Source organism: Dipodomys spectabilis, unplaced genomic scaffold (genome assembly GCF_019054845.1).
Source record: "Dipodomys spectabilis isolate Male_0828 unplaced genomic scaffold, ASM1905484v1 ptg000187l, whole genome shotgun sequence".
NCBI lineage: Eukaryota > Metazoa > Chordata > Mammalia > Rodentia > Heteromyidae > Dipodomys > Dipodomys spectabilis.
Genome location: NW_024870864.1, coordinates 13,584,550 through 13,609,800, shown reverse-complemented (window position 1 = coordinate 13,609,800; position 25,251 = coordinate 13,584,550). Strand labels below are relative to the sequence as shown.

Below are 25,251 nucleotides of genomic sequence, written 5' to 3'. Positions count from 1 at the left end.
TTTGTTTTCTTGTGTGGGATTCCTCCATGATTGCAGCTTTAAACTCCAATTTTGCTAGAATTTGGCAATCTGAAGGATAGGAGATAGACTAAGACCTAACTGACATTGTGTTAACTGTCATTTAGGAACATATGGCTAGTAACTTTATAGGCTAAAAGGGTCAAGTAAATTGCATTTTTATAGCTGGGCACCAGTGGCTTATACTCCTTGACTACTCAGGAGGCTGAAATATGAGGATCTCAGTTTGAAGCCAGCTGAGCAAGAAAGTCCTTCATCTCCATTTAATCACCAAGAAACCTGAAGTGAAGCTATGGCTCAAGTGGTAGAGTATCAACCTTATGTGATAAAGGGACAGTGCCCAGGACCAGAATTTAAGCCCCAATACACACACACACACACACACACACACTCTCTCTCTCTCTCTCTCTCTGTCTTTCTCTCTCTCACACATACAAGCACATACACTGTACATGCCAAAAGGCTAAAGGACTCTAGTTCTTTAAATTTCTAAAGACATTTAGAACAATTTGGAGACTAGGTATAGTGTGAACCTTTTATTTTTACAAAAAAGAACTTTACAATCTGATTCTACATTCTCAAACTTTGAAACTTTCACTTACTTACAACAGTGAAAGAAAAGGCAACCGAGACTCCATTATTTCAGACATAAATAAAGTAGTACCAGACTAGGCTCATTTCATTTGACAAACCATAAAAATAGCGCCATTTATCAATTCCAAGTGTACTTATGTGAAACACACGGAAATACTTCTGTTTTAAAATTAGTCTCATGCCCATTAACAGATAAGTGTTTGACATATGTATTCTCATTACCAATAGGCACAACTTTATGAATATCAAATTACTTACATCACTTTTATAATCTTGATTTGAGAAATAAAAAACAAGACAAATTTATAGTTACACAGTTGAAAATGTTACACTTACTGCACATAGCAAGTTATGACCAGGAATGCTAGGAGTTAACCTTAGGAATGACTTAAAAATTTAACATCTTATTGGAAAAACTGGAGCCTAGTGCTAGGCATGGTAATGCACAGCTGAAATCTCAGCTACTCTAGAAGTAGAGGCAGGAGGAACTTGAGTGAGGCCAGCACAGTGGTTTACAAAAAAGGGCAGGGTGTGGCTGGAATGGTAGAGAGCTTGACCAGCATACTTAAGGCAAATGGTTCAATAACCAGCACCACAAAAAAGACCAAAAGAAAATCAGCTTGTTATAAAATTGGCACCTCTAGTGTGAAATGCAAGTTAAATGACACACTTGTATCTAAAGATCTAACAAATGATAGATTTTTATGCAACTGGTTACAAAGGATTAGTATTTATTGTTTAGCAGAATTTTTTGGTCTGAAACATACACAAATCCTAAAACAAAAGGCACACAATGGAAAATAGCTTATATACCTTCATTCATGTTAAAACAAATTTAACTGTCATTTAGAGACGTGACAAACTTGTTATAAGATTTTGTTAGCTGGAAAATTAAAGATCTATGAATCAAAAGCTGTGGCTCTGTGAAATCTACCCTAAAGATTATAACAACTTAGACCCCAGCAATTTAGACCAAAAAGATAAGGCAGGACTCAAATTATTCACCTATAAAAGTTTCTCATCTTTCACAGAAGATTTAACATGCTTGTGAGTTACATTTTAAAATAATTATGAAGTCACTCTACCACGAATGAAATGTAACTAAGAATCACACTATACAAGTTTCTAATGACATTTTTCATTTATATAAAGAAATTCAATAGCTAGCAGCATTTAAATATAGACATAATCCCTCTTATAAAGTGCTAGTTTTAACTGGGCAGACTTACTACCCAGCTTCTCAGTAACTACATCATAGCTCCTTGAGTGAATTCAAAAAAATATGGGGAAATTAAAAGGTTTGGAATATAAAACACTTGCAAAATGTTGCTACAAAACGTAAGACTAAATGTATTCATAAAATTAAAGTCTCTTACATGAGAATCATTAAGTTGATTTAATAATTACTTCACAGAAGCATAGGCTGACTTTTTGTGTCAATTTTCACTAATTGTCTAAACTAGCAAAGGTTTCTATTAAATAACTCTAAGCACCTAAGAGTTATGCCAAATAGAGCCAAGGTTTATATGATCCTTAGAATAAAAACCTTAGCAAAGTTAAGACTTTTATAACAAGCTAGTGACAATCAAGAGGCAATATTTTACGCAAAAGTACCACAGGCTGCTATTCGTTTCTTTAAATAAAGCCTTGTACCATCATTTGTAATGTACCGTGACTACAGTAAGTTAAAATAAAAAAGGCAACTGAACTACTTACAATACAAACAGGATTCCAATATTATTCACATTATTACTCTCGGCTCTCATTAGTACTTCTGCATTTCAATTGATGTCCTTCAGTAGTACCTTAAAAAGCAAATGCAACTAGTGGGGGAAAAACACAAAGTAGCACAGTTTTGTTCACACTTAAAATCTGCAAGCTTCATCACAATTCATTCTCTCTCTCTCTTGTTCCCCTCCTTGCTCTAGGAAAAGTAACTACTTAGAAAAACAGCTATGTAAAAGTACTATATCCGTTACTTTGTTTATACTAAGTGTATCAGTAATGGTTAAGCAAAGGAACTCTCAGTCATCAATTCTCCGCGGTTGAGATTTCTAGTGTCTAAACAGATATACTCTCCTGGGACAACGACTTCAGGTCTCCAGAGTTGAGTGAGGAAGAGGCACAGGTCAATTCACTTCCCAGGAAAAAAAAAACAACAACCAAAAAGCTAGTTCTGAGGGAATTCCCACCCACCCATTCCAAAGCTTACACCAGTGAATTTGGCCTCGGACTTCTAGTGGCACTACCTTTACCTATCCCTAATGTTTATAGTGAAGACAAACCTTAGTATTAAATTATTATTTTTACCCAAATACATTGGATTTCGGTCTCAATTTGAAGGAGGATGAGTGGCCTTTAAGAGCCCTTTCCTCTTCCTCCTCCTCCCCTTCCTCCAAGGGCTGCTCCGGGTCCCTAAAAGAGGGTGTGGTGTGGATGATTTGGGTTCTGAAGCGAATTTTGTTGAGTCGGGGTTTTATCCTTCCACTAGAACTGCCAGAGGATTTGCGACCTGGATCTTTTGTTTTTCCTCCAGGCCAGCCTTCAGCCTGGTGGTGGTGGTGATGGTGGTGATGATCCACGCCATCCTCCAGGACGTGAGAAAGTTTGTAGGTAATGAGGTGAGACGGGAGTACCTTCGAAAGTCTCCAACGCCCACCTCCGCTGACAGTGGCACTCTCACCGTCCTCCTCATCCAGTGCTCCCACCAAGTTTTTAATCTCCTCCGTGATGCTCTGACTCAGATACTGGGAGGCCTTTTTCCCACTGTAATCTCGGATGTCCACGTCCGCGTCGTAGGCCCCCACTAGTAACTTCACCACCTCCACATGCCCGTGCATGGCTGCTAAGTGGAGGGCAGTGTAGCCCCCGCTCGTTCTAGCGTTGATGTTCACCGGCAGCTGGTGTTTGTTGGCGAAGTTGACCAGCATGGCTAGGAGCTCCTGCTTGCCGTGCTTGGCGGCCCAGTGAAGGCAGGTGAAGCCGGTGATGAAGTCTCGCTTCGCCAGCAGGCCGGGTTCACAGGTGAGCAGCCCTTCTAGGCTGTCCCACTTGCCGTCCGAGGCCGAAAGCATCCAGGCGTGCTCCAGCGGATCCAGGGTCACCGAGCCTCCGCCGGTGCTCTCCTCCTCGGCGGACGAGGAGGCCACCGAGGCGCTATCCGAGTCTCCCCCGCCTCTGCTGCGTCCTCCCCCGGAGACGCCCATGCCCTGGCTGATGCCCCCAGGACACCCGCTCCTCTTCAGCTGAGGGGAGTGCCCCATCACCAAGTCCCGGAAGTTCTGGCGAATCGATCTCGAGGTGGTGAGCCCACCGGGAAAGCTGCCTCCCTCCGCCTCCGGGTCGTGGTGGGGCGGGGGCTCCGGGTCCTCGTGAGGCCCGGGGGCCGGGGCCTGGACTTCGCGACCTGAGTCCTCTCCGCCCGGGGAAGGTTCTCCATCGTTCGGCTCTCGGCCGGGTCCAGGGGGCGCCTCGGGGCCCGCCGCCTCGGGGTCGGCTGCCGCGGGACAAGGAGCGCCTTCCCCGGGCTCGGCAGGGGGTTCCGGGGCCTCGGCCGTCACCTCGATTCGGGGCGGGTCCCCGAGCCCCGCGGCTTCGGGCTGAGGGGTCCCCGTGCAGAACCTTTTCTTGAGATACACGTACTTGGCGCCGTCCGCAGGGTCGGTGCGCACGGTGGCCACCGCGTTCACCAGCTCCTTGAAGCGGGCGCGGGCGCGGGCGCGCTGCTCCGGCTGGCCGCCCAAGGAGCCTCGGAAGTGCTGCACCAGCTCGGCGTGCTGGGCCCGGCCCCCGCGCTCCGCGAGGAAGCGCCACACCGCCTCGGGGCCCAGCTCCGCCTCCGGGCTCGGCTCCGCGGCTCCCTCCATCTGCGGCCGCTGCACCTTCTCCACCCCGCGGGAAGTTTAGCCCGGCGCCATGGCGGCAGACCCAGAGCTGGTGAAGACTAGCCCGACAGGCAGGGCTCCACGAACGGTTCGGAGTCGGCGGGGCCGCACGACGCTGTCACCACCTCACAGAGGCCGCGCCCGGGAGGACACGCCCCCCAGGCAACGCCCCTGCCTGTCTGCCCCACCCACTTCCGGTCTCTTGGGGGGACCGCAATCAGTGCTCCGGCCAGCGGAGGGCCCCGCCCACTTCCGGTCTTCGCGTGGGTTCGCAATCTCGGCTGCAGCCCGCGCAAACTAGACCAGTCCGGCGCTACGTCCTCGCCCTTCCTTCCTCGCGCCACATCTCTCCGCCGACCGCCGTCCGCACGGACTTTCCTTACCGTGAACGTCCCAGGCCACGGGGGGGGGGGGGGGGGCGGGGGAGGCAGAGGGAGGGAGTGGCTTGGCTGGACACGCGGGACACTCTCGATTCAGTCAATGGCTGGTCTCGGCGGCCTCCCCGGGCTCGGCCCCGCCCCTCCCCGGAGGCGGCCCCGCCCCTTAACGGCCGCGGCCGCGCCCGGCTGCTCCCCGCGCCCCTCCCGTTACCTCCTGCCTTTCCTCTAGTCGCCGCCGGGAAGCGCGCTCGGGGCCCCCGGGTGGCACTGTCGCTGCGCTGCGCTCCGCGGGGGCCATGGCCTCCTCCGACGAGACGCGGCTCCTGGTGAGCCCGTCACACTGCTCCTCCTACGCCGCCGCCGCCGGGACCGCTTTCGGCGACCCGCGACCCTCCTGTTCGCACGGAGCTCCTCTCATGTCTCCTCACTCGGTGCGTCCGGCCCCGGAGGGGTGGTGACCGGCGTGCCGCCCCCGGGGTGCGCGCGGCGGGGTCGGGGGAGTTGAGGGGCGCGGCCGGGCGCGGCGGCCGGGACTCCCGGGAAGTTGCAGGGTCCGGGTTTGCTTTTGGCCTGGTGTCCCAGACGGGGAAAGTCGGCCGGGAAGGGTGGGTACAGGGACGTCCCTTCGCGAACGGTTCTCGGAACCCGCGATGTGGATGGGAGAGCGGCGCGCCAGCGTCCGGGCGGCCTCGCCAGCGCGCCCCGTTCTTTCCCGCCGCTCTCCGTTGGGACTATGACCTCCCCTTCCCGCACCCCCTCCCACCCTCCACCCCCGCGTGGGCGCCCTGGTTCCCCCCGAAACCCCCCCGGGGACTCCTTGCTCCAGTGTTTTTATGCCTTTCAGATCCTAAAGTGGTCACACAGATCATTCCATAACAGGGCCAAGCTGTGACTTGCCCTTGGTCACCCCCTACTTCGGGGGACCGCGTGGAAAGATGGAATTTCCACCCCTTTGTAACCCAGTGGAATGGGTCTTTGTGTGTATTCCTGCGTGTTAAAGACGTCTTTCCGTTTCTGCAATAAAAGACCAACGGTTGGCACGTGTAGACACAAAAGTTTTTGCGAGGCCGGAAAGTGTGAGAACTGCTGGACTCAGCTGTCTCCTACGAGAAGTTTTGGCTGTAGGGATAGTTTGCTGGTGTGATTGGTCTGAAGTCATGATTGGCTTCGTAGTGATCACTGATTCTGTCCTGGTCTCTCTTTCCACTCTTGTATGTTTTTAGATAGTTAAAGAAGGCTCAATTTTTCTGTCTGTACTTTTTTTTTTTTTCTAAAAAATACAGTTCCTGAGTTTGTGAGAGGAATAGCTGGCAACGTGTGTTTTTCAAACTAATTCAGAGTAGGGTTCAGTATTAAGTTTGACAGAAAACCATTGAATATTGGACTTAGTGTTAATGGTAGGTACATAATTTGATTTATATATTTTCTACGAATCCTTCAATTTTGACATAACTGTAGGTTCACATGCAGTTGTAAGAAATATTGTACTGTGATCCCATGTACTCTTCCCAGTTTTCCTCAATGTATGGCAGTATAGTAACATTGTAGATGTTGGCTGTGGTACAAGAAAGACAGAGGACCTTTTCTTCTTCTTTTCCCTCCAGTACAGGGAATGGAAACTAGAGCCTTGCACATGCAAGTGTTCTGTCACTGAGCTACATGCTTAGCTTTACAGAGGATCTTTCTGTCACCACAAGGGTATGTCATCCTGCCTTCTTATAAATACACACACCTTATTCTTCTCCCACCTCTTCCTTAACCCCTGACAAACTAATTTGTTGATCACTTCTGAAGTTTTGTCATTTCTAGACTTGTATAAGTCTAGAATTGAATGTTTTTCACTCAGCAAAGATCTCGAGAGATTGATCCAAGTCGTTGCAAGTATCAATAGTTTGCTGAGCAGTGTTTCAAGATATCCACATAGATATAACATACTTTGTTGGAAGGACATTTGGGGCTAATATGAATAAAGTTGCTATAATTATTACAGCATAATCCGTTTTCAGTTCTCTGGAATAAAGTCATAGGAATATTGCTGGGTTCTGTTGGCAGTTGCGTATTTAGCTTTATAAGAAACTGCTGAATGTTCCTACCAGCAGCATATAAGAGCTCCAGTTTTTCCATATTCTTGTCAATATTTAGTGATGTTACTATTTTTAGCCATTCTAATAAGTATGTGATAGCTCATTGTGACTTTATATTTCCTCTTGCTAGTGGTACTAGGCATCCCTTTTGTATATATATTTGCCATATCTTTGGTTTGCTGTCTCTTAATTGTTTTTTGCTCCGTTTTCTGAGTAGATTACCTTTTTCTGTGAGTGTAGAAAGTTTAAAATTTTTTAAATGTATTCTATACTGGCCCGTTTTCAGGTTTGCAAAAGTTTCCTCTCAGTTTGTAAATTTTTTTCCATCTTCTTTTAGAGTCTTTTCCAATCTTGAAAGGAGTGACATGGATCTAGATGCATTGTATTTATAAACTGCTTTGTTAACAGACAACTCCTTTGTACAACTATTTAAAGTTACTTCAAATTGTTAAATCTGATGGTTTGTTTTATCATGTTTTCATTTTATAGATGTGTGTACTTTTGTTGTCAAGTTTTAATAACTCTGTCTAACTCAAGATCCTCTTCTTGAAAGTTTATGGTTTACACGGAAGCTCATAATCTATTCTGAGTTAATTTTTCTGTTAGATAACAGATTTCAGTTGGGGAATAGTTTATGATGTCTGGATTTTTAATTTCTGTAGCAATATTTGTTGAAAAAATTCTCATTATTTGATTTTATTTCTGGAATATGTGTGTTTGCACGTGCATGCATGTGTGTGCACATGCCAGTACCGGGGCTTGGACTCAGGGTCTAGGTACTGTCCCTTAGCTTTTTTTGCTCACGGCTGGCACTCTACCACTTGAGCTACAGCTCCCTTCCTGTTTTTTGGTGGTTAAATGGAGTTAAGAGTCTCGTGAACTTTCCTGCCCCGGCTGATTTAGAATCCATCCTCCTTAGTAGCTAGCATCATAGATATTAACCACAGTGGTGCTAGACAAGTGAAAATTCTACACAGTAGTACTTTTGCTTTGCTATTTACATACCATTTAGCAGGGTCTTATTTTATTATTATTTGTGCCAATATTGGGACTTGAACTTAGGGCCTGGGCTCTGTCCCTTAGCTTTTTTACTCAAGGCTGGAGCTCTAACATTTGAACTACACCTCCTTTCAGGTTTCTGTTTGTTAATTAGAGATTAGAATCTCATGGACTCTCCTGCCCAACCTGGCTTTGAACTGTGATCCTTAGATCTCACCTTCCTGAGGAGATAGGATTCAGGTATGAGCCACTGGTGCCTAGCAACAGGGTATTATTTTTGAGCTGTAAGGCCAGAATTACTTGAGTTATTTTGGGAAATTTGAGTTGAAAAATATCTTTATTATAAAGAAGGATATTGACTGAGGTCATCTTATTTGGTACAGAGAAGAAATCCTCCCTCCCTACCTAATAGGGGAAAGTTTATTTAAAAGTCAAAGTAGCAAGAACTCTCCATCTGGAGATGGGCCTAAACAGGAGTCCCAAGAAATCTTCATCAATAAGGGCTGAAGCACACGTTGAATTATCTGTCACCTCTATAGAATTGGGAACTAGACTCAGAGCATTTTCATTCACAGCTGATGCTATTACTTGAATCACAGTCCAGCCATTTTTTGCTGGTAAATTAGAGGTAGAATTGAGGACTTTTCTGTCCAGGCTGACTTTCAACTATGATTATCAGGTCTCAAATTCCTAAGTAGTTAGGATTGTAGGCTTAAGCCACTGCTTGGCAGTGGTTGATTTTTACTTTTGGATTGATTTCTGGAGATTAAATAGGGCCTTGAATATGCTAGGTAAGCTCTCTGCCATTGGACTATGTCCCAGCCATCTTACAGACTTAATAGAAAATCTTTTCTCCTCTTGCAAAAGTTTAGGTATCTCAGATTAGGTTAATTACTAGTTAGTTAACAGATACCAGATGAAGTCTTGGGAAACAAGAAAATTAGAGGTTTATTAGGGTTGATACTGGTCATTTTGATTAAGAAATCAAGATGGGCAGAGCTAAAGAAAAAGAAATGGGAAAAGGCTAAATGCAAATCTTGCCTACTTTAAGGTTTATCTGCCAGTAGTATTTCTCTTTGTGTGTGTGTGGGGGGGGGGGTGGGGAGAGGGATAGGTTGTAGGGCTTGATCTCAGGTCTGAGCACTGTCCCTGAGCTCTTTCCACTCAAGGCTAGTGCTCTAGCACTTTGAACCACAGCACCGCTTCCAGTTTTCTCGTGGTTAATTGGAGATGGGCTGGCTTTGAACGTGATCCTCAGATCTCAGCCTCCTGAGTAGCTAGAATTACAGATGTGAGCCATCCGGCTTGTAGTAGTAGTTCTTAAACATTCTCCTCCATTATTTTCCTCAGCAGAAAAATTGAACCAAATTCAATTAAAACAGTTTAATTGATCTTAAATTTACTAGGCCACCGTATTATTTTAACTTTTGAGTTCACTTTAATGGGAGAAATTCAGAACTAAAGAATAAAATAGTATGAATTGAACAGTTTATCTCTCAAGTATATCCAATTGAGGAATTAAGCCTGGAGCCAGGGGCTCATGCCTGTAATCCTAGCTGTGCAGGAAGCTGAGATGTGAGGATCCCAGTTTGGAGCCAACCCAGGCAGGAAAATCTGTGAGACTTTTATCTCTTAATTAACCAATCAAAATTAGGAAGTGGAGCTGTGACTCAAATGGTAGAGCCTCAGCCTTGAGTGAAAAAATGAAGACAATGCCCAGGCCCTGAGTTCAAGCCCCAGTACCAGCACAAAAATGGATACATGAAATTGTTGTGATATATGCAGTAAACTGAAAATATTTCCAGATCCATGTGCCACATACATTCTGAGCTATCATAGCATAGTAAACCCTTCGTATGATCCTGCTTTACATTTGTTTCGGTAAGACTTGATGTATTGGGTATGCACACAGAAAGATGCAACAAAACATGTTGGGTTCATTATTGTTAACTTAAACATCTTGGAAACCAAGGAATGACTGACTTGCATCCTGTGAATTAGAGTGTTTAGTAGAACCAGACTGAACTGTGCATTGTAAAACAGGTAGGAAAATTTGAAACACTGATAATATGGGCTGTGTAGTATGTCTTTAAAGTAAATATCCTTTGGGAAAGGTAGAATGTGATTCTTCTAAAAAATTACTAAAATAAAATTTTCTATGTGGCTTATTATCTATAACTTTATTTACTTGGGAGGCAGTGATCAGGAGGATCAGGATTCAAAGTCTGCCCAATCATAAATACAGCATGCCATCTAAGACAATAGTTGGACACAGTATCACATCTCTCATCCTAGCAACATGAGAAATATAAATAAGCTCACAGTCCATACTGTCCTGGACATAAACACAAGACTCTATTTTTTTTAAGTAAAGGCAAAAATGTCTGGGAGCATGGCTCAAGTGATAGAGTGCGTATCTACCAACCTAATGGTCCCAAGTTCAAACCTGCCTTCCCTGAGTCCTACTTTAAATAAAAAATCTTGGGGGTGTGAGGGGGGGTTAACTTTATCTTGATTACAGCTGAGTAATTTGACCTGCAGGATGAATTTAAAGTTTTTTTCAGATATAATTTAGAGCATTGGAGAGCTACAGAGCATTGATTGTATTTGGTTTTGTTTTTTATCTTTCATTTCCCAGTAATAAATTTTTGAATCCTCCAGGAGTAGGAATAACTTTGCTTCTACTAACAATTCATAATCTCCAATTCCTAGCTTTTCTAGAAATAGGGCAAATATCTTTTCTTTTATAGTCTACTGCATTTGAAAACAGTATTAAGTCTTAAGTTCTCATTAGCTCATAGGTTACTAAGGCATTTCTGAACCTACTCAGGATTTTAAGTATTTATGATACAGTTTCTTAGGAGTCTGTGTTCAAACTCTAAGAAGCTTGCTGAAATGAACTTTTGGAAAATATATTTTTGTACAGTTATGTTTCATACTAGTTTTAAATGAGGAGAGACTTTTTACAACAGTTCAATATGGAGGTAAAGATGGCTATAGATGAGTACAAAGGAGCTGGTTAGATATTTTAGACAGGAAGATTCATTTTGTCTCAGACTGACCATACGTACACTCAGCTTTTCAATTATTTTAGCCTTTCAGTTGCATTTACCAATCTTGAAAACTACAACTTTAAAATTTTATTTTATTTATTTATTTATTTATTTTGTGTCCGGTCGTGGGGCCTGAACTCAGCCTTGGCACTGTCCTTCAGCTCAAGGCTAGCACTCTACCACTTGAGCCACAGCACCACTTCCGGCTTTTCTTTTTTTGCTTATGTGGTGCTGAGGAATCGAACCCAGGGCCTCTGGCATTCAAGGCAAGCGCTCTACCATTAAGCCACCTTCCCAGCCCCTACAGCTTTAAAATTTTAATAACAGGTTTTTTTAAAAATAAAAAGTAACAATTATTTTCAGCTTTGGTTATAATTTCACATTTTTTGTAGTGTAATGATTTGTAAGAATCGTTGTACATATTAAAAGAGTATAGATATACACACACACACCTATATAAATATATAATTTGATATGTAATTTGTGCTGATCCTGGGGCTTGAACTTGGGGCCTTAAAGTCTTACTTTCATCATCTGCTCATGACGGGCTCTCATGAGGCACTACTTGAGCCATACCTCCACTTCCTGCTCTTTGCTGGTTAATTGGAGGTAGTGTGTTTATTTATCTGTCCAGGTTGCTTTGAACTGGGATCCTCAGATCTCAATCTCCTAAGTAGCTAGGATTATAGATGTGAGCCATTGGTGCTGGCTTCAAGATATATTTTTCTCTGAATTTGTCAGCATGGTTGTTGGTTGTAAGTAGATTCTAGAGTACATTGAGAGTGGCAAATACTTGTATTTTCATGTTCTATCTTCTAACCCCCATGAGAGTGCTGTTAACAGATTTTTTTTGGGGGGGGGGTCCAGTCGTGGGGCCTGAACTCTGGGCCTAGGCGTTGTTCCTCAGCTCTTCAGCTCAATGCTAGTGTTTTACCACTTGAGCCACAACACCTCTTCTGGCTTTTTTCTTTTTGCTTATGTGGTGCTGAGGAATCGAACCCAGGGCCTCATGCATGCAAGGCAAGCACTCTACCACTGAGCCACCTTCCCAGCCCCAGCTTTTTTTTTTTTTTGATGAGAGTCAATTGTGCCAAGTTTAGTTGTTTGGTTCTTGGACCTCCTTGCCCCAGGTCCTCACACTTGGAATTGTTTTTTTTTTTTTGTCTTATAGTGCTCCATCATTTGTATCTGTTGCTACTCTAAACAATTAATTCTAACAGTTTCAAAGGCATACATTTATACTGATGTCATGTTATATTTCTTCATTGTGTGAGTCATTGAGATCTTTCTAGGACCTCTTTGTTTGGTAGAAGATGGGCTATTACTGATATAATACTATTCTGTTGTATACAAAAGACTTATAATTTAACACTACCACATCACTCAGAGTCAGAAGCAATAGCCACTCCATTATAATTTGAAGTTGTAGAAATGCTTTAATTTTGTTTTGTATTTGCATATTTCTTTTTTTGTTGTTGCTTACAACATGAAACATGCTATCTTAATCATTTCATTTATTCTTATATACTCTCATTACTCTTTGTTAGCCACTGCTTTTCAATGTATCAATTACTTATAGTGAGAACATTTTGCTACATTTTAATGAAACTTTTAATATAATTTATGTACAGTAAAGTTTGTATGTTTGAGTTGTTTTGTTTGTGATGCTGGAGATTAAGTATAAGGCCTTACACAAGTTAGTAAGCACTTTACTATTTTCAGTTCAGAGTTGTATAAATTTTGATGAATACCTCCAGCTATATAGTCACAAGCCAGCTGGAGACAATTTTCATCGCCCCTGAAGCTGTCTTGTGCCCTTTTTTCACCCCAGTGGCCCTGATCAGTTTTTTATACCTGTGGTTTTGCCTCCTATAGAGTCATGTGCGAGATTTGGAGCCATTGAAATGGTTTATTTGCTAAAGGTAAAGCTTTAGAGATTTGTGAATGCTGAACATTCCTCATCATTGTTGAGTAGTAGTCTGTATGAATGTGCTTGTACCACAGCTCAGTTTGCTCATTCTTTTACCATTTAATGTTTGGGCAGTTTTTGGTTTTTGGCAATGATGGGAGAAGGAACATTATGCTCACAAGCTTTTGTGTGAATACATTTTCATTTCTCTTTGGTCAATAGGAGTAGAGTCTCTGAGTGTTATGCTAAATGTATAATAACAAACTACCAAACTATTTTCCAAAATGTTTGTATTGCTTGGTATTTGAATGAGAGTTCAGATAGTTCTGCATCCTTGCCTGTACTGGATACTGTCAGCTTGTTGTTTTTGTTTTGTTTTGTTTTTTTAAACCATTGTTATAGATGTGTAGTAATATCTCGTATGTTCTTAGTTTGTATTTTGTAGTGATTTGATGTTCAGTATCTTGCATGTTTCAATTTTTCATTTTTGGTAAAGTGGCTATTCAAAATTTTTAATCCATTTCAAATTGGGTTATTGTTTATATTATTTAGTTATACAAATTTATGTTATATATATGTTTATATTATAGTTACACATGTATATGTTACATGTATCTTGAGGACATACCCTAATAACCCCAACAATGAGCTCCATGTCTAAGGTTCTCTTACTTCCCGGTAGTACCAAACTGAATAGAAAGTCTTTGGAAGGACATTCTAGATCCAAATTATAGCAACTCTTAATAGTGAAATGGTGCAATTATATTTTCATTAACCCTATCATTCTGCTAGATAAGGATTGACATTTCTTTAAAGTTACTATATTACTGAATATAATAGTTTTATAGTTACTAACTAAAAATTCTCAGCTTCTGAGAAGATTTGAAACAGTTGTTCTCTGGACCGGGTACCAGTGGCTCTCACCTTTAATCCTAGCTACTCAGGAGGCTGAGATCTGAGGATCACGGTTCAAAGCCAGCCCGGACTTATCTTCAATAAACCACCAGAAAACTAGAAGTGATGCTGTAGCTCAAGCGGTAGAGCACTTGCCTTGAGCTGAAGAGCTGAGGAACAGTGCCCAGGCGTATAGTTCAAGCCCTATGACTGAAAAAAAAAAAAAAGAAGAAGAAAAGGGAACAGTTGTTCTCTGTTAAAAACTGCTATTCCTCTACTGTGACATGAAAATACGATAGGTAAATAGAAGTTGCACTTTCTTCCTTGCCTAGGAAATAGGCATTTGGCTGCTGGGACTACACATATTCCTACATTACTTTCATCTCTTTGGCCATTCATTTTGGGTCTCTTGGAGTGGTGTTTTCCAATTCATTTAAATATTAAAGACTTCTTTCTCCTCTCTAAATCTTTTGTGCTGTTCCTGGGGCTTGAATTTAGAGCCAAATGCTGTCTCTCGGCTTTTGTGCTGAAGGCTAGCCCTCTACCACTTAAGTCCCCCCAGCACCATTTCCAGCTTTATAGTAAGTAGTTAATTGGAGATAAGAGCCCCAAGGTCTTTTCTGCCTGGGCTAGCTTTGAATGGTGATCCTTAGATCTCAACCTCCTGAGTAGCTAGGATTACAGGCATGAACCCTGGATGCCTGGCTTCTCTTAAACTCAAGGACTGAGTTCTGTCCTTTACCTTTTTCCCTCAAGACTAACTTTTTTTTTTTAAATCATTTCAGCTAGCTTTATTTGAGGTGTGTGTGTGTGTGTTTGTGTGCGTGCGTGCGTGCCCATGCACGAACACATGCATGCATGTGTTCATTCTGGGGCTTGAACTCAGGGTCTGTTCCTGAGCTTGTTTTGATCAAGGCTAGTACTCTACTACTTGAACCACAACTCTACTGTTGTTTGTTTGGTACTTAATTGGAGATGAGAATCTCATGGACTTTCTTGCCTTGGCTGGCTTTAAACTGCAATCCTCAGATTTCATATCCTCAACCTCCTGATAAGCTTGGATTAAGTCCTGTACAAGCCCTGGCACTCAGCCCTTTTCTGGTTTCTTTATACTGTCAGTCCTTGAGTGATTTCATTTCATCATCCAGTGATTTCAAGCTTTTTACCATCAGTCAGGATGCTTCTATACTCTGTGTGTATGTGTGTGTGTGTGCGTATGTGTGTGTGTGTGTGTGTGCGCGCGTGCGTGCGTGCGTGTGCGCTAGCACTCAGGTTTAATTTCAGGGCGTTGGATTTACCCCATTGACTTTTTAGCTCAAGGCTGGCACTCTGCCACTGGAGCCATACATATACTGCTGGCTTTTTAAGAGTGTGTGGCCATCATCTCTTTTCTAAATTACTACAGCAGCCTCTTAACTGAGCTTGTTTCTGCTTGTCATTTTTCAGTCTGCTTCTGACATAGTAGCTGTAGTGAACCTTATATAAGAGAGTGTTCATGCCCCACTTATGCTAAAAACTTTTCTAACCTGTGTCCTTAAAATAAGCCACAAGAACCCTTTCTGACTGGCTCTCTTGACACTTTCTGTCCCCTGTTCCCTCCAAACTAGCTACCCTGGTCCCTGTCCTTTACTTTTTACTCACCAGGCATACACCTGCCTCTAGATCTCTGCCATTGTTCATTCCTTTTGCTGGCATGACCCCCTTCTAAGTATTTCTATCTGCTCTGTACCTTTCACCAACCCCTTCAGATATTTGTCAAACTGACAACTTTCTAGTTAGGGTTTCCCTTACCACCTGTCCTCTGGCCCAAGCCACCTCTCTCTTTCCCCTTTCTGTGCCTTTACTTTTCTTTCTTGTGTTTACCCTCTCTAACATACTATTTGCTTTACTTTGTTTTTTACCTATCTTTCTTAAGTGGAATAAAAGCTCTGTAAGTCACAGTGTTATTTCTTCTTTTAAGTTTGTTATCCCCATTGCTTAGAACAATTAGACACATAGACACTCAATATATTTCTGTTAAATAAATGTATTTTTGCAGTATTTGGAGGAGGACCTGTAATCATTTTTACTGGGTTCATTTAATTCTTTGATATTTTCACACATGTGAACTTATTAATATATGATAATATTAATAGATATAAAAAAGAAAGGGAAACTTTTAGATTCTGCATATGCTTTATCAGTGCATAGTAACTATAGTCTTATTTTTCTTTTGCCACATAATGTCAAAATATAACTTTTCCTTCAATAATCTTACTCTAATCTTCCTAATAATATAACCCATTGTCAATATTTCAGTGTAGACTTCATGTATGTATCTTTCCCCTGCATTTTTCTGACTTGTGAAGGAAGGATAATGTCAGCTTGATATTAGTAGTACATTATGATTAATACTCAACCACAGTTTCATTCGTCCACTGCAGATTTGAGGACATGTTCCCCTTCTATCACCCACAAGGAGAAACTTATGCCGATTCATCCTCTAGTTTCTTTCTTGCTTACAGTAATATTTATCTAGTGACATTAGTTTAAGATACATGGGGGTGCTTGTGTAGTCACTTTAAGACAGATAGTATCCACAGCCGTCACATCTCTTCTGCTGTTCTTGGTGGGGTTTTTTTGTTGTTTGTTTTTTTGGTCAGTTGTGGGTCTGCTTTTCTTGTAAAAGGAGGTTCCTTATTGTAGCTTTTCATCCAACCAGTTGTGCTTGCATCTTTTGTACATGTGTATATGCTCTCCTTTCCTTATTTGTAGAAAAATTCCCATTTTTACAAGTCTCCACTAAGCCTTTTCTTCTCTGACTGGACAGAGGCCAAGACACATAAGGTGTGTCTTGTCCATATTTTTAGTTATGCATGTTTCCTATCTGTACTAACTTATGCATGTTTCCTATCTGTACTAAATTTCTAATCACAAGACTATTAACTTATTTAACTTTGAGCCATATTGCCTGGAGTCTGTTTCTCTGTTCTTGAAATATAAAACCTTTTAGCAAATATTGTATTCATTTGGAGAGTAAATGAAATTTGTTATTAACATACTTCCCATTGATTATTTTCCTCACAAATATTCCTTGTCTTTTAAAAGTAGGTTTATTGAGAAACTGCTTCTTCTGCCTTCCTTTTTCTCCAGTCCTACTTACTTTTTCTGGGCCCAGTAAATAACTTATCAAATTTGATTGGATTTTCTATTATCTGGCTTGCCTAGAATATTTTTTCTCCTGGGAATTCAAGCCATCTTATTTGCCTTAAAATGAGCCTTGAAATTTAGTTTCCACATCAATGAGATAAAATGTTATTGCTTCTGTCTTTAATCATTCCTGCAAGTTTCTGTGCCTTATTCTTCATTCTTCACCATCTCACATACTTTTCATGATTTTTTTTTTAGTCATAAAATCTGAGTTAAAGGGACTAGAGACCACTGTCTTCACTTCTTACTGGGTGCAGGAACCTTTCCAGCCTACTGTCCCTTAATCCTCTGTAAAGCTCAGAATCTCTTTCCTTATTCCTAGGTTTACAAAATGCATATATATTTGATCTTGTGTGTTATATATGTTTTTAAATGTTTTAGCTATTCTGTTCCAGTATTACAAGTTAAGGAAACATGAATTTTCCTTGATATTGTTAGCCTGTTGTGCCATCAGAAGATCATAGACACAATATCAATATCTAACCATGAACTCTCCACTTCTCTCTGCAACCTCCAGTGGAAAAGCATAGGCACCCTAGTAATTACCTCCAGATAAAAAATGCTAGGGATATTGTCTTTAAAAAAAATGAGGGCCGGGCGCTGGTGGCTCACGCCTGTAATCCTAGCTACGCAGGAGGCTGAGATCTGAGGATCACGGTTCAAAGCCAGCCCGGGCAGGAGAGACCTTGAGACTCCTATCTCCAATAAACCACCAGAAAACCGGAAGTGGCGCTGTAGCTCAAGTGGTAGAGCGCTAGCCTTGAGCTGAAGAGCTGAGGGACAGCGCCCAGGCCCAGAGTTCAAGCCCCACGATCGACAAAAAAAAAAATGAGAACTTGGGGCTGGGAAGGTGGCTCAGTGGTAGAGTGCTTGCCTTGCATGCATGAGGCCCTGGGTTCAATTCCTCAGCACCACATAAGCAGAAAAAGCTGGAAGTGACGTTGTGGCTCAAGTGGTAGAGCACTCACCTTGAGCTGAACAGCTGAGGGACAGTGCCCAGGCCAATAGTTTGGGCACCATGACTGGCAAAAAAAAAAAGAAATGAGAACTTGAAAGGACAAAGGGTAAACAAATGCAGCAGTGGTGCTCACTGGACACTATGCTGAAAATGAACTATACAACTTGTGGGTAGGGATGGGAAGGAAAAATTGGGAAGGAGCAAGAAAAGGAGTGACTATCAAATAGAAATGTACTTTTTACTTGATTTATGTAATGATAATCCCTTTTGTACATCAGCTTTATAATAATAAAAATATTTAAAAAGGAAATGAGAATGGAAAGAAAACAGCAACTTCTACTAGGCAGTCACAGTGTTGTTCTAAAGCACAAAAGGGATTATATAATAAATTAGTTATAGTTTTTTATATATACATATATATAATACACATAAGTATTTGTATTAAAATGGATAGTTTCAACTTCTAGCAACACACAATTTTGTAAAATTGTATAAATTACAGTGTTAGAAGTATTAGAAGATCATTTGAGATAGTTGGAGAAAGATCTATCTTCAAAAGATCTATCTTCAGTTTGGGGGAGATGGGCAATGAACAGAAACACATGCTTTGTCCTGAAACCCACAGAAGAAATGGCTTTTTTCTTCTGCTAGCCAACTATGGGTAAACATTTGATTCTTTCTTAGTAGGACTCTACTGAGAAATATTCCTGAAAATATTTCTACTGAGAAATACTTCTAAAAACTGCTTATAGCCTGCCCTTTGGGTAGGATAGTAAACCTCCATAGACAGAATCCTCAACTGTATAAATAATGAACTTAACCTACATTTTGTTAAGGATTTAATGATTAAAACCTATCTTATTTTTTTCTAAGCAACGTTTACTTTCCAACCTGTCTACTAAACCATGCTAATCTAATCAATATCATGTTGTGATTACATTATATACAAACAGAAAGCTAATTTCCTGCCAGAACTTTTGCATAGTTTAATTGTCACAAAAGCTCTGTAGTTGACAAGTGAACATATCCAGCCTCAGAGAATCAGATGAGGGCATGTCAGGCACAGGAGGTACACATGCTCAGGTATGAACAGTTAGTATGTTGTGTCAGGAGGTGACGCTGAGCATGAAATGCTCTCTCATCTCATCCAGTTCATCTAATGCAGGGTTCTGACAAAGGTTTCTATCCAAATACAGTATATTCTGAGACACTGAATGGCCTCTAAGTGGACACTGATTGGCTAAGTCTATTGCTTGTGTATCACCTCTTGTTCCTCCTAACCTCATTAATATCTGACACCAATCAACTCCTTTCTTATACTTTCCACAAGAAGTTCTCTCCCCTTTTTAGTATTCAAATATTTTCTTCTTTTTTAAAGTCTGGTGCTATGCCACTTTCCTAACTCAGTTCAACAGCATTGTGTACTTGGAAAACTGCCCTGACCTTTCATGATCTCTTCTCTGCCTCCCTAAATGTGTGTGACACTACCAGGGTTTGTTTCTAGTGTCTTTCACTTCTTCTTTTTTTTTTTTTACTGTATGGTAGAATTACATCCACGACCTACTAATTCAATACCACACAGAGACTTTTCAGAATGATAGGGAGTGTAAAGTGAAGTATATGAATAGTTAAGCCATAAATTAGTGTACATGCTTTATATCAGTACATATTTTTCAGATTATGAAAACATAGCTAGTACTTTGTGTTCATCCCAAGCTTATGTTGTATTCTTTTATATAGAGACAGTTTCCAACTGACAAGTGTTATTTCATGTTGAAAGAATGTATTTATTTAGTTAATCACTAAGAGCTTGAAAACACTTGTTTGTATAGTGTTTAGTTACCAGGTTGGCCCTGAATTTTTATTGTATCACAATGTAGCAGAAGATTGTTATAGTATTGTATAAACTTCACTGGTGAAATTATGATGTATACCAGTGTACTTGTGGGAAAACAGAGGGTGATGAGACAGGAACACAGCAGTCGAGTCTCCCCTTAGTCACACAGGTGAGCAAAGCTATTTGCTGCAGTACAGTTCTTTGTGATTGTAGGTGAAGGGACTGCCTTCGTAAAAACATTTATTTGTATTGCAGTGTACAGAATTGAAGATTATGCCCTAGAAAGAGTGAGACAGATGTGTAATTAGGAAGTCTACTCTGGAAAATACATTGCAGAAAAATTGGCTGTTGCTATTGTGTATGTGAAAGAGCTGGTACTTAGGTGTACTTATATTGGTACAGTCTTTATGGAAGGATGTATAAGAGGCTGATGGTCTCCCAGGATAGATAATCAAGGCTGCAAGGGAACTACTTTGTCTTACATTGACACTGCTTGCATTTTGAAATTACAGCACTATTAATATCACTTTTTTTTTGTGGTGGTGGTAAGGATTGAACCTAGGGCCTTGCTCATGGCAAGCAAGTATTATATAAATGCCTCCTAGTCCCTTAATTACTTTTTGGGCCAGGCAACAGTGGCTTATGACTAGCTATTCAGGAAGCTGAAATCTGACAATCATGGTTCAAAGCCAGCCTAGGCAGGAAAGTCCATTAAGACTCTAATTTCTAATTAACTATCAAAAAGCTGGAAGTAGAACTGTGTCTCAAGTGGTAGAGAGCCCTGAGCTAAAAAGTTCAGGCACAGTCCTTAGGCTCTTAGTTCCAGCCTGGGACCAGCACCAAAATACAAAAGTGTTGCATTTCCTTAGTATCTACTGATGGGCTCAAAAGTAGGATAACAGTGCTTTGATATTAGCTTCATGTGTACCTTATTTTGCTCCTCTCCTGAAGTGACTATGGAATTGATTTAGAAGTTGGAACAGTAGAAACAACTCTGCAGTCAGATCAGACCCCTGTCTATAGCCTACAAACTTGTAGGATTAATCAGCTTTTTTGATCCCTATTCTTCTCTAGGCTATGGGAATGAAAATATGCAGAACCCAGATGTATTGTAAGGATTAAATAAGAAAGTGAACCTAAATGAGTTAGCACAGTGGTGGACAAATTATAGGGCTCAGTAAATAATGTTTGTATTTTAATTGAGTATCTAAGGAATTTGGTTTACCAAGTGTTAAGATTCCTATTTTTCCAGCTATACCTCAGTTGGAACGATCACAACATTTCTGCTTCCTTTGGCATACTACAGGGAAACAGATTTTTGAATGCTACTTTGGCTCTTAAGAGTATTATTTAAAGTGAAATAGCTTATTTTTCCCCTTTTTAATCTTATAAAGTCCTTCTTATGAAGTTTGTTTGTTTGCTTTTTGGTAAATTCTTTTGATTGAGTCAATATCAGTGTTCAGTGTAACAGTGATCAATGATATAACTACTTTTATCTCAGTAATTAATATAGATAATCATAGAAATCAGTAACTATTTTCCAGTGATTTTTAAAGTCTATTTTTTAGAATTATCTTTAAGTAGTTGGACAAAGGAGTTGCCATTCAACATCATCCCTTTCATCATCTCCCCCCACCTCCTTTTTTTTTTTTTTTTTTTGCCAGTCCTGGGTCTGGGCCTGGGTGCTGTCCCTGAGCTTATTTTGCTCAAGGCTAGCAATCTACCACTTGATCCACTTCCAGCTTTTTCTGAGTTGTTTATTGGAGATAAGAGGCTCACAGACTTTCCTGCCTAGGCTGGCTTCAAACCACAATCCTCAGATCTCAGCCTCCTAAGTAGTTAAGATTTCAACTGTGAGCCACCAACACCTGGCTTTTATCGTCTTTCAAGTAAAAGTATCATTATTTGCTTTCCTGCTTTTAAATAGGAGTTCCCAGTTTCTTAATTTGTGTGTTTGTATGTTGAATATTAATACATAAACTAATACATAATACAGTAAAAAAGCCACAATTTTCCATGAGTACATAGTGTTAACTACAAGTCAAAAGTTAGTGATAATGACAATATTAGAACCTATATTAGTTAGATAGGCCTTATGGGTAGCATATCTGTTTTAAATGTGTTTTTTTCTCTTCCTGTTCTTTCAGTTTCATATGATGTCAAAAACAGCTTGCATATCCCCTCAAGTGTCCGACTGTGATACACAGACAGTGAGTTTGCTTTTTTTAATTTACATAATTTATTTTTATTTAAGTAGTTGTACAAGAGGGATGCTCATTTGCTTTTGAAAAGCTGGCATATTGTCCTCTAAGTAAGTGCTTCTGTGACTTCAAAATAACTATCTGGAGAACCTACAGACTTGTGGCAGAGAGTGGATTCATAGATACTTGAATGTAAATTAACTTTATTGTCTACTCAAGTATGAAATATCCATAATGTCCTTACATTATTTGATGTTGAATAATTTTTTCTGTCTTTTTGTTATTTTTTTGGGTCTTTGTGTTTGGTACAAAGCAGATAAAACTCTGAGGAGTGCTTCAACAGCATTTCTAGAAAGAATGGTACATTTTGTTTTTGTTTTGTCTTGTTTTTTTTTTTGTTGTTGTTGTTGCTTTGTAGCACAGGCTGGCCTTGAAGTTCAAACTTCTCCTGCCTCAGCTTCTGTATGTGTTGAATTTCATCTCTGTGCTGTTTTACCTGGCACTAGCATTGCATTTGCTGGGCACATTGCACAGAGTGGTGGAGGTGGAACTCCTGTGAATGTCAGAGTGTTGGGAGCCACTAGGAGCCTTGCCTGATACCTTTCTGCTGGGAGATTTGAGCTCAGGCTTTAAGGGTACGTCTCAGTGTGTCTGCACAGCAGGGATGGTAACTTATATTAAAAGTTATATTTTAAATTTTTTAAAAAAAATTTGTGCCTGTATTAGGGCTTGAATTCAGCACTGAGTGCCATCCCTTAGCTATTTTTTTTGCTCAAAGCAGACAGTCTTTTATCACTTAAACCACAGCTCTAGTTCTAGCTTTTTGCTGGTTAATTGGAGATAAGAATCTCATGAAACTTTCTTGCTAAGGCTGGTTTTGAATCTTGATCTTCAGATCTCAGCCTCTCAAGTAGCTAGGATTACAAATGTAAGCCACCAGCACCTGGGAGAAAAAGGGAGGAGGAATATATTTTAATTTGATAAAGGAAGTATGTTATTAATTTTATTAAAACAAAATTATAGTGCAAACATAATTCAGTTACTCTGACAAATTTTGGTTAATTCATGCTCCAATAACTGTAGTCTCTCTTATTTTCCTTCTTTTCTAAACAAACCAAGATCTCACAGTTTTGATAATCTTTGATAAATGTTCCACTGTTATTGACATTAACAGTTCATTCCATCTTTATTACCCTCCTACTTTTTGAATTACTTATCATTTGCTTTCTAACCCATTGCTTTGTCTAAATGATTGTCAGTCCCCAGTTGTCTTCAGTGACTTCTCCATAGACTAGCTGTTACTTGGTCTCATTTCTTCCAAACTCTCCTCTGAATAAAATCTTGAGAGACTTCATTTTTAAATGCTACTTTTGTTTCTGTGACATTAAAATCATGTAGTTTTAGACCAGAAAGGATTTTAGAGACTATTTATTTGTTCAGTGTATTTATTTTTATTATCTTTAAACTTAGAGGTCATTTAAATTAACGTTTATAAGTAATAAACATTTGCTTATCAGATAAAAATTCCAGCAAATATTTTAATCTTAAACATGCTAATGGGAAGCCTAGTGCTTTTTCATTCTCTTTTTCTTTTTTGGGGGGGAGGGGTCCTGAACTCTGGGCCTGGGCACTGTCCCTCAGCTCTTCAGCTCAAGGCTAGCACTCTACCACTTGAACCACAACGCCACTTCAGCGTTTTTTCTTTTGCTTATGTGGTGCTGAGGAATTGAACCCAGGGCCTCATGCATACCACTGAGCCACTTTCCCAGCCCCTTTTTCATTCTCTTTAAAACATTTTTTCTTGTGTGTTGTTTTAGAAATCAACTAAAATACCTTGCACCTATGACAAGTATGTACTCTACCAATGAACTACACCCCAGCCCTTTGTAAAAAACTAACAACAATAGCATGCTTATCTGAGAGTGAGTCAAAGGATACTAAAGAGAATATAACATACTAGTTTCCTGATGGTGGGTACATGGCACATTCTTAGGCATTTAGTAGTTTAAATAGAAGCTATTTACTGGCTCCCACTTCTGCAGGTAAGAAACCTGAACACCACTCAGTTGGCTTCTCTTCTTGAGCTGTCACTATTCAGGAGTCAGCTGAGTGGTCTCTCTGGCAGATATTTTCCTTCTACATTCTTTTGTGTTATTGGAAGAGTTCAATCTTTTGTCTGGGGGCTATAATTACCTTCTACAGACCATTCTTCCCTTCTTGCCACATGTCCCTTTCATTCTAAACAAGCTAGGGAGAACTTCTTGCAGGTCAACTTTTTCATGCTTCAGATGTTTTTGGTGAGAAAATGCCCACACTCTGTGATTAAGGTCTCACCTCTCTAGGTTAGGCCTACCAAGAATGATTTCCCTTTATAAAGTTATCTGAGTTGTATAAAATGAGTCAAAGAATGTGTGTGTGTGTGTGTGTGTGTGTGTGTGTGTGTGTGTGTGTGTACGTACATCTGAAGCTCAGTTTGGAGGGCTATCTCATAATCCTGCCCACTTCATACAGTAAAAAACAATTATTTCTCATATATTCTTCAAGTCCATTCTACTGTGTTAACTCTGAGACATGTTCTCTCATATTTGACTGTATAGAAGAATAGATGCAAATGTAAAAAATCATATAACTGGGGCATGGGCCAAATGGTAGAATGCTACCTGGGTGCCTTTAATCCCAGCTACTCTGAAGATGGAGGTCCGAGGACTGTGGTTTAAGATCAACCTGGGGAAAAATTTGTGAGACACTCCATGTTAAGAGAAAAAGTCAAGCATGGTGGTACATGTCTCAACTCAGCTACAGTCAGAAGCACCAATAGGAAGATCATGTTCCATGCCAGCTCAGGCAAAAAAATGACCTTATTTGAAAAAATAGCAAAAAAGAGGACCAGAGGTTTAGGGTGGTAGAATTTAGCAAGTGTGAAGCCCTCTGTTTATATCCCAGTACAGACAAAAATCACATTAAATCATGGTTTGGATACATACTTGTGAAATTAATCTTGTGTCATGGCATATATCACTAGGTTTTATCATACAAATGTATGGCAAATTGCTTATTCACTACAGTTTTTATGGTTTTTCTTTTTCAAACTAGAATTTTTTTTGCTTCCTCCAATTGCAATATTTTTTTTTATTGTGAGGTAGAAGTTGTAGAAAGATTAGATAAATTAGATTCTATTTACTTCTGCCAGAGTTGCGTGTGTGTGTGTGTGTTTTGTCAGTTGTGGGGCTTGAACTCTGGGCCTGGGCACT

General features: G+C 40.6%; 2 protein-coding genes across 6 annotated transcripts in view; one reads left to right on the top strand and one right to left on the bottom strand.

Moving 5' to 3' along the window:
• Positions 1-542: 542 nt before the first annotated feature.
• On the bottom strand, positions 543-4,626 carry Sowahc (sosondowah ankyrin repeat domain family member C). The gene has a single exon (XM_042695412.1). It carries the CDS (start codon positions 4,476-4,478, stop codon positions 2,919-2,921), a length of 1,560 nt encoding a protein of 519 aa, XP_042551346.1. The 5' UTR covers positions 4,479-4,626; the 3' UTR covers positions 543-2,918.
• Positions 4,627-5,124: 498 nt separating this feature from the next.
• Septin10 (septin 10) overlaps positions 5,125-25,251 on the top strand; it is a 51,104-nt gene continuing 30,977 nt past the window's right edge. For 2 of the 5 annotated variants that reach the window (XM_042695435.1, XM_042695437.1), the window contains exons 1-2: positions 5,126-5,307; positions 21,947-22,009. In XM_042695435.1, coding sequence (XP_042551369.1) covers positions 5,173-5,307; positions 21,947-22,009 — 198 coding nt within the window. In that variant the 5' untranslated portion in view covers positions 5,126-5,172. Of the gene's footprint in view, positions 5,308-21,946; positions 22,014-25,251 lie in introns of those variants that run through there. The other 3 variants (XM_042695434.1, XM_042695436.1, XM_042695439.1) reach the window with 3 other exon arrangements.